The sequence below is a fragment of the Lactuca sativa genome, chromosome 3 (assembly GCF_002870075.4).
Source record: "Lactuca sativa cultivar Salinas chromosome 3, Lsat_Salinas_v11, whole genome shotgun sequence".
NCBI lineage: Eukaryota > Viridiplantae > Streptophyta > Magnoliopsida > Asterales > Asteraceae > Lactuca > Lactuca sativa.
Window position 1 is genome coordinate 76,807,770 of NC_056625.2, and position 9,378 is coordinate 76,817,147.

Genomic DNA, 9,378 nt, shown 5'->3' on the forward strand with positions numbered 1-9,378 from the left:
GGTGAGGCAATAAGCTTTAATAATAAAATATAAATGATTATATAATAAATAAATAAATTATTAAGGGTAAAATAGTCTTTTTATCTTAAGCAAGGACCAATGACGCAATAAAAACATAATATAGGGACCTTCCGAGTTAGAAAAAAAAGTTAGGGACCAAATACGCAAACTACGCCAAACCATAGGGACCATTCGTGTAATTTACTCTAAATAATTTTATCAGGTTCCACAATATCGATCCAAATGGACATGGTTAATTTTTCCATTTAATCATTTTTGAGGTCTTCGTTGCATCAAGCGGGTATTTCCCCAAGTTATTCATACATTTATAAACTAAATACCTAACTAATTTCATTTTAGACTTCTTACCAAGCATTGTTCAATGATATGAAATGTTTGATCGTGAATGTGGTTTTTAGACTTTTATGTCATACCACACATGATAATATCAGTTTGGTATTTTCATTAGCTGATTGGTTAAGTTTTGGTCATGCATATATACCCATAACAAAACCTTAAGTAAGATTTAACCCGAATTTATTATTTTAGTGAGTTCTCATATTACACAAGAACGAAAACAACAACTGACCAAGTAATCCCATTAAAATACAATAATAAACAAATAAATGAAAATACAACTTGACATAATCATTTTATTGGGGATATATCGGTATTAAGTTGTGGTTAACGACAATGACATAGAAGGATACAATCACAACTGCTATAAATAATAAAGTATTATATAGATTGCTGTTCCAAAAAGAAGTACCAAATATAGATGTTAAACCTAATATATAGTAAATAATAATTATAATCTTGATAAATACGGATTTATCATTTCATATTAGTGATAGAAACCTTATAGATACCTAACTTACAATCTTCAAATGCTCGCAAATCAGATTTTATTAACTAGTAAATAAAAGATATTCTTTTAGTTAACAAAGCATAGTTGGGTATTCTAAGTGGTTAAAGTTTTATATTTATGAATATATAAATCCAGTGATCGGATACAACCTAAATTATCATATATGCATCAAGAATATATGAAAAGTGATAAAGGTTGTATCTTTAATCTTTTTAGTTAGGTATAGACTATATACATAAATTAAATAAACAAGCCATCGAATTGGTAAACTAAAATCTTTATAATAAGTATTAGTATTTTTTAACCATATTAAAAACCACTAACTTGTATTCTATACTCAAACCAAACTTTTGGACAGTTTAATAGCATGTATGGTGGTGTACTGGTTAGTCTAAACTTTCATGACACTGAATGCACTTACATTCTCATTCAAATCTTTTATGATTTGCTATTATGTCCTATTAGAAAATTTGTTTTATACAACATTTAATAAAGGTTGAGCTTGAATCCCACGATATATTATGGTATATTGACGCATTTGAAAATTTTGTCTAAAGTATTTCAAGAGATTAAGAGCTTTTGACACAATCGTAGCTACAGGGTGCTTGAAACAATTACAAGATGATGGTTAATTAATTACTAAGATTTGGAATTCAGTTGAATATGGATTTAGGAACAATTCCAAGACTAAAACTGTTAATTATGTTATTGCAGATAGGATCATACTGGTTCCATATTCCAGAAATTATACCAAACAGAGAACAAATCAAGACATATATAGAGATAAGGAAGTAGTCAAACGCATATATTTCTATCTTCAATTATGTGAATCTGTGAGTTCTATCAACATCAATTTAGTCGACAAAATTCTAATTCAGAAAAAAAAATATTATGTAACAAGGATATGTAACCATGGGGCTTACTTGCAAATCTTCTGTAGGATATCTGTCAGCTTAAAATTCAGTACTGCGAGTTGAAGCATCGGGAACTGTCACCTCATCGCCAGAATCACGGAAAGGAATTGTATCAAAAGTATCTCCATCAGAATCGTCGTTGTCCTCGTCGTCCGCTGGTTCAGAAAGAGAAAGAACAGCAGGAACTCCATGAATCACAAGCCAATCACTGTAATACATGTCCGGAAATGCAATCGGAAGTTCATTCACCTTCAACGTAGCACCAGATCTAGTAACGTTGATTCTAAATCCATTCAGATACGTGTTCATATTCGTTCCATTTTCGATATTCACAAGATCTTTCAACGAAATCTTACAAGGCAACACATGCCGTAGAAACAGTGACGGATAATCAGGAAACCGACCTGAATAATCGACCATCACTTCATCAGCAGGGGCGAAAAGAGTCAAACTAGGTTGACTCAGAAAACCTAGCAATTGCAGATTTAGAAACGAAGCCATCACAGAGTATCCTCTCGAGATTAACACGTTACTGGCTTCATGGAACGAAAAACTGTTACCACCACTATAAGGTGTCTCGCAATCATTGATGCTTGGGATTTGCGCGGGAGAATCAGAGACAGTGAAATTAGAATCGAAGAATTTCTCAATACCAAAAATTATCAGCGATCCGTCGTCGAAAATCGGAGATCCAAGGATTTTCACGTTATTTATAGAAACCTGATCGGATGATGAAGGGGACGTAATGGTGAGGTAGTTGTCGGAGGACATAGTGGGGATTTTGGTGCCAGGATCGAGGGAACGGAGACCAGGGAAGGAGAAACCTAATGGTGAAATGTGGAGTTCGAGGAGAGACTGAGGAGGTTGGCCGAGTTCAGTGAAGATAGAGTCAGGAGGCGTGAAGATGGTGGCGGAGCTAGTTTGAGATAGTAAAGAGCTGGAGACGAGATTTAGGGTTAAGGACATAGCGATGTAGCCGGAATCGGAGAGAGTTTCGGCGGCGTTGGAGATGGTCTCCGATGGGAGAGCGTTGGTGAAGGAAAGGATAGCTACCAGGAGAACTACCGGAAGAATCATCGTCGGTTTCGCCGCCATTAAAACGTACAAGCGGTGGTGATTGGTTGATGACGGTGACTGGAAATGACTGTAAATGTAGATACGATTATATTCTCTTCTTCGGCGGGAAAATCTGTTACAGTATGCTTAACGTGTCTACATCAGACGTAATTTATTTATTTATTTATTTTGTATAGAAATTAGTAAATAGTGAATTATCAACTTTTAATTACAAGAGTAATTTTCATTCCTTCCAAGTTACAGAAAAAATCCACAAGTATATGACAATGACTAATAAAATTATAACATAAATGTTAATAGTATATTTTACCAGGTTTCATCATTTGATTCAAAAGCCATCAGTTGCATCTTCATTCGTAAACCTTAGCAAGTGTTCCTATATGTTGACACAAGTTAGAGAAGTCTTCAAAAAAATTTAACAGTCATATAACTAATATCCTTCTAACTTTTAGATATTCAAAATTATAAAAGTTCACAAAATCCACATAATTCAACAAAATCACACCAAAATCATAAAATTAACAAAAAAAAATCTACATAACTCAAATAATTCACAAATTAAAATCCGTCACAATTTAATAGAATACCAAACAAAAATTAGGTTAAAGCATACTTAATGAATCCCCCTTCGGTAAAGTCAGAAAATGGGAGACAGACAAACTTTAGTTGCAGAGAATCAGAAAGAATAGGGGTAAATCGCATAGCACTAGTAATATTTTAAATGTGTCAGGATTTTAATCATGGATTTCATGCGTGGAATTCCGCATCTCAACCACTAGGTTCCTATCATGGGGACATCATAGTTTACGTCTTCTTCAATTGCATGCATCTCACCCCACGCTCGGTTTGCTTTGGCTTATTAGTCTTACAATATGTTGAATTCAAATGAATATGATAAATTTGGCCAACGACAGAAGCTCGGGACAAAGTTGTATGATGTGGAAATCTTACATTCGACTGGCTACCTAGTGGGGCTTCGACCAATAACCACCAGTCAATTCCGCTTTGGGGCCACCCTTTACTCTACCATTATTATAGAGGTATGGGGTTCGACACAAAGAAAGATTAAGGCGGCATATCAATTTTTCTTTTTATACTTGATGATTCTCTAATTGCATTTGGTAGCGATGACCAATAAGGTACGAACGTTGACAATTTTACGATTGTTACAAATGTCTCATGTGTGTCAGGTCACGTGCCAATATGGGAGTGTTGAGTTTCTTTGTTTTCTAATTGTTGTCTACATGTTATGATTGTCCCGCCCATTTATTTGTCTCTAAGAGATGGTTTTTTAGGGTTATTTCTTGTTTTCTTGTTCTTTTATCATCGATGTTTTCTCTCCTTTTTCTTTCATGATTGTTCTAAAACAGGGGGAAATTACTTCCACAATCACTCCTGCTCGAGTGCAACATTTATAGAGGATTATAGCTATATAAGACTTTGAACTTGTAATGACTTATGGGTCTAACGAAGTTTTCAAACCGTTCAAAAAACTCTACTCATGTTTTGTTTGTTAAAAAAACCTAACAAAACCTAACGAACTTAACATTTTGTCTAAAAAACTCAACTAAGTTACATTTTTGTTCGATTTTATGGAAGTCAAAGAAAAGAAACAGATGATGTTGCTTATTACCGTATCGGGAAAATAACTTGTACGACCAATAAAGTTTCCAAACCGTTCAAAAAACTTCAATCATGTTTTTTCTGTTCAACAAAATCCAACGAACTTAACCTTTTGAACAGACAAAACATGATTGAGTATTTTGAACGATCTAAAAACTTCGTTGAGCTTTTTTAGACAAAATGTTAAGTTCGTTGGATTTTTTTAAATAGACAAACATGATTTAGGTTTTTTGTACAGTTTGGAAATTTCATTGACTTGTAAGCCATTTTCCAAAAAAAAAAATGCTAGCCCTTATTTATTTTCACACAAATTTTAAGCTCTAGGTTCCATCATTTTTGGTACGAAGCATATTGATTTAAAATGGTTTCTACTTGGTCTATTGCATAAAATACCGACTTCGATCCTACCATAGATGTTGTCTCAATCAAGGCCCATCATGGAGAAAACATTCCGAGCTATTCAAGAATACCCATTAGCTCTAGCCTAAATGAGAAATTCATACCGGTCTAGTGATGCTGTGCATGAGTACTAAGATCTGATAAGTGTAATGTCACTAATCTCTCAATTGTACCACATCAGCTTTACAATGACTACTCACATCGGTGCAATAACACACATCTTTCAAAAATGGTCCCCACTGTCACCTCATTTATCACTTTATAAATATTTAATCATTTAGAAATTTAAAATATTCATTTAATCATTAATATTAACATATTAAATTGTTAATTAGTTAATAAAAGTTATACATACCTAGTTAATTATCTTTAGTTTTAACATTATGACTATAATTACATAACATTAACTTATATACTACATTTTAATAATAGAATTATAATTACATATATAACAATAACTCATTTATCAAAGAGAGGAAATGGTATTACAATGAAGTTAGTGATGGAGCCTACATTTTCATTTGGAAGGCTTTCATAAGTTGAAAGATCTAAGCTAGCAATTGAAATTCATTTTTAAGATTATTGTAAGATGCGATGTGATTGCTCTAAATGGCTAAATTGATAGAAATTGGGTTGTCAGCCATATATGCCATAATGGTCTCATTCTAAAATGGTAACAAGTCGGTCAATTAGGATTAATGGATTAACCCGTCTATATGAAGATTAATCGATGGCCCTAAATTATAAAAGAATATAATCAAAAATAAATAAATATCACCAAATAGCGAAGTTTGATTTATTTTATACACATATACACATAAAAAAATTATATAGATATGTAAAAGTTAAAGAAATAGCAAAGTCTCATTCAATTTTATAATTAAATTCAAAGAATTTAGTGTCATCATGATAAAGGATGAAAATGTAGGCGTTGATGTGAGGAGAGACAAAGAGACGTGACTAATTAGGGAATTTAGTCTACCATTTGCGTTTTTTCAATCTTAATTTTTTTTTTCAGTTTTGTTGACTTATTTTTATATAACTTTGCTCATTTGACTTTTTAATTAATTTTGACCATCTAGCCCGAATAATGACCGATTTTGACCAATGCCACCTAGTACAACCGATTAGCATTATTCTTAGACGGATAGAGAATGTCAAGTAATTAATTGCAGATTAATCAGACATTTCAACTGATTTTTATAACATTGATTAAAAACATACAAATATTCGATTACTATAAAATCCCTAACAACCAAAAGGTTTAAAGACAAAAATCATACCCATTTACCAAAATATTTTTCATGCCATCCTTAACAAGATTTTAGACATGAATATTGAATAGATGTGTCAAGAAAGTCCGAACCCAATTAACTTGATCTTATCCAAACCCGAAAAAGATAAATATGGCGGGTTTAATAGGGTCTCAATGTCAAAATCGGATTATGCAACTTGACCCGACAAACCCGACATATAGATAGGGGTATGGTTTTGGGTTTCTTTTTTACGTTTTTTATCGGGCCCAGGTTAACCCGAATAAGAACATTATTTATTTTAGTAGAAACATGCAAAACTATTAGTGTTTACTCAATTGGCCTTATGATAAACTTTTTTTTTACCCATTTAAAATTGTTCCAAACCATATTTACTTTAGCAAGACATGCAAAACGATCTGTTATCAATTGAGACTAGTCTTTTTATTATTACAACGCACTAGCTAGTATTCGCAAACACTCGTAAGATGTTAGAATGGAGGTGATGAGAATTGATGTCTTTGATTCTTTTTTAATAAATAAAATTGTGTGTTTACGATGATGCTTGGTTGAGGTATTACAGTAACAGGATCAAATCCATTTATACGAAAAACGAAAATGAAGATGGGATCAAACCCATTTTCAAAAGTTAAATTAAAACCCAAACCATAACAGAATTTTTCTTTTTTCTTTTTTAATCATTTTTTATTTCTTCCTCATCTTTCATCCAAATGAAAAGAAAATCATAATCCTTACGCTATGGACATTGTAAATCCATTAAATCTCGTCTAAAATTCAAATTGGCTGATGAAATGTGATGTGTGCCATAATATTTAACAACAAATTGATAAAAAAATAAAAAAAATAAATAATAATAAATAAAAAAAAATAAAAAAAATAAAAAAAAATAAAAAAAAAAAACTCAAATCCCATAACCACATCTTTACAACAAAACAACTCTTGATTTCATAATCCCATTCCCCTTTATCACAATTTCCTATCATACTTGAACAAATCAAAATCATAATCATAATAAACAAAATAAACAAAATAAACAAAATCATGATGCACCTTCACACCATAACAAATAACAAAGCTTCAATCTTTACCTCATGAATTACAAAAAAAGAAAGATTAATCTTTCTTTAAACCATTTGACATGTTTCCACTTTCCACTTTCATTTGCACTGATTCAACTCTAAACTCGAATCATCCACCATTTTCTTTATCAACTGATCAAACTTCTTACCTTCATGACTTGGTTTCAAGACATTAACATCACCCCAATGAGAACACGGGTCCATGAACCAGTTCCTATGACCCGTGCACCATGACCCTGGTGCAACCCGCCCACTTTTGCGGGTTAAAATATTACTATCAATCATGTCTAACACTGCATCATTCTCATCAAACCTTCTTGCAAAAGCAGCTCCACTTTCAACCATGTTCTTGTAGTTTGAGTTTTTGAGAAACATGGGTTCCATCTTTCGGGGTTTATCCCATGCCATGAATCTCAAATCATTGTTGATGGTTGTGTTCTTGAACTCAGGTGAGTTGCAGATTACAGTATGGAAGTAAACTTCTTGGGCCAAAACAATGTTGTTAACATACATAAGAAGTGTTCGAGGGAGATTATCCCACGCAAAAACACAATATTCAAGAAAAGATCGGCTCAAAATCACCCATGGAGACCCTGAAAAACCAGATCAAAGTTTTCTTCAGAAAAGAGAAGATTGTGAGTTTAGTTCACTAGAGATATAGGAAGTAGGAGGTAGGAAGTTTGCCTGTGAAAACTTTGAAGGCATCTGGCATAGGTCGTTTTTCAGTAGCCCTAAAGATTTGGGTTCGTCTTGCTAAGTAAATCCCTGGATCAACTACAATCGGCTGAATCCTTTGATCTCTACATATTATGATGAAAATTTGATTTAATATGGTTGAATTAGAGATGAAAAGGGAAACCATCAATTGTAATGAAATTGAAGATTATTCTTACTGCTTCCATCCAAGGTCACTGGTATGATCGATGAAATTAGCATCTCTGCTAATCGAGGAGAATGCATGAAACAAGTCTGAAAGTGGATGATATGAAGAAGGAAGTAGCATTAAAATGATATCAAGTAACACCACAAAATTGTGAGGAAATTTCGCAGAAGATAAACAAAATTGCTATTCATTATCAAAAACGACAGATAAAGTTAGGGCATACCATCTTGTGTTAGCAAAGGATAGTCCGATGCGCTCAAAGTAATAAACCAATCCCAATCACCACCGTTCTTCAACAGAATCGCTGCAGCATGTAAAATGGCGGCGATATTGCTCGCGCCCATTTCCGTTGTTGGATCAGGGTTCTGAATTAGATGCACATTATCAAAAGCCCTAATCACTGGTACTGACTTCACCAACTCAGCCAACCTCTTCCTCTCATCGACAGAACCTTCTGTCCCAATGTGCAACAAATACCGATTCCTGGGATGGTACACCGCCAACAACAACCGGAAAATCCTGTCGGCGTCTCCGCCAGTGCCGGATATGTAGTAGGAAAACGATGGAGGGTGACTAGTCCCACGGTGGACGGTGGAGGAGAAGGATTTGTGTGAGGCGTATGAAGCACTGAAACCAAAGATCGAGGAGATGAAGAGTAGCAGAGAGATGATTGCAGCGGTGAAGAGAGTGAAAAGCCATTTCTTCTCGGCTCCCAATCCCATGGAGATAACTTTGATTCTGATTCCGTTATGCTGGAACATAGGGATTTCAAATTCTTGAAAAGGGTTTAGTGTTGGATTAGGGTTTCAGGTTATAGTAAATTGACATCTCTGGTTTAGAATTTGCACATAAACAAGACGAAAGATTCAGTTATGTTCTTGATTGATAAGTTTAAGTAAAATTGTCAATCTCTTTGTTTAGAATTCAACAAGCGTATGGACGATGGAGGGTTTAATTTCGAAAATCCACCGGTCATAAAAATTTCATCGGTTATTAGAAGAGTTAAAATGTATAAGGGTAGTAGCTAAACCAACAGTTGTTCAATAAAACTCAGCTGATATTATAATAAATGACATTTGTAAAACTATTTTTTTTTTTTTGGAACCAGCAAATATATTAAAAAGGAAAGGAAACAAAAAAATCCTGACTAGCAAGGAGCTAGCAGGGAACATATAGTTTCAGTTTACATCATTAGCATCACCTACTGTATTACATTGGAGTTCAATCAATTAAGAGGGCATGAGCACCAAACAGTCCATTC

The 9,378-nt window shown here is 33.6% G+C and overlaps 2 protein-coding genes across 2 annotated transcripts; both read right to left on the reverse strand.

Annotated features, from left to right (window-relative positions):
• Positions 1 to 1,388: 1,388 nt before the first annotated feature.
• LOC111912568 (putative fasciclin-like arabinogalactan protein 20) lies at positions 1,389 to 3,162 on the reverse strand. Its single transcript, XM_023908299.3, has one exon. The coding sequence runs from the start codon at positions 2,875 to 2,877 to the stop codon at positions 1,822 to 1,824; it is 1,056 nt and encodes a 351-aa protein (XP_023764067.1). The 5' UTR covers positions 2,878 to 3,162; the 3' UTR covers positions 1,389 to 1,821.
• A 3,914-nt stretch (positions 3,163 to 7,076) lies between these two features.
• LOC111912583 (beta-glucuronosyltransferase GlcAT14A) lies at positions 7,077 to 9,093 on the reverse strand. The gene is made up of 4 exons (XM_023908324.3): positions 8,341 to 9,093; positions 8,128 to 8,203; positions 7,919 to 8,034; positions 7,077 to 7,827 (listed from the first exon to the last, which is right to left on the reverse strand). The coding sequence occupies exons 1-4, from the start codon at positions 8,876 to 8,878 to the stop codon at positions 7,313 to 7,315; spliced, it is 1,245 nt and encodes a 414-aa protein (XP_023764092.1). The 5' UTR covers positions 8,879 to 9,093; the 3' UTR covers positions 7,077 to 7,312.
• Between the last annotated feature and the right edge of the window lie 285 nt (positions 9,094 to 9,378).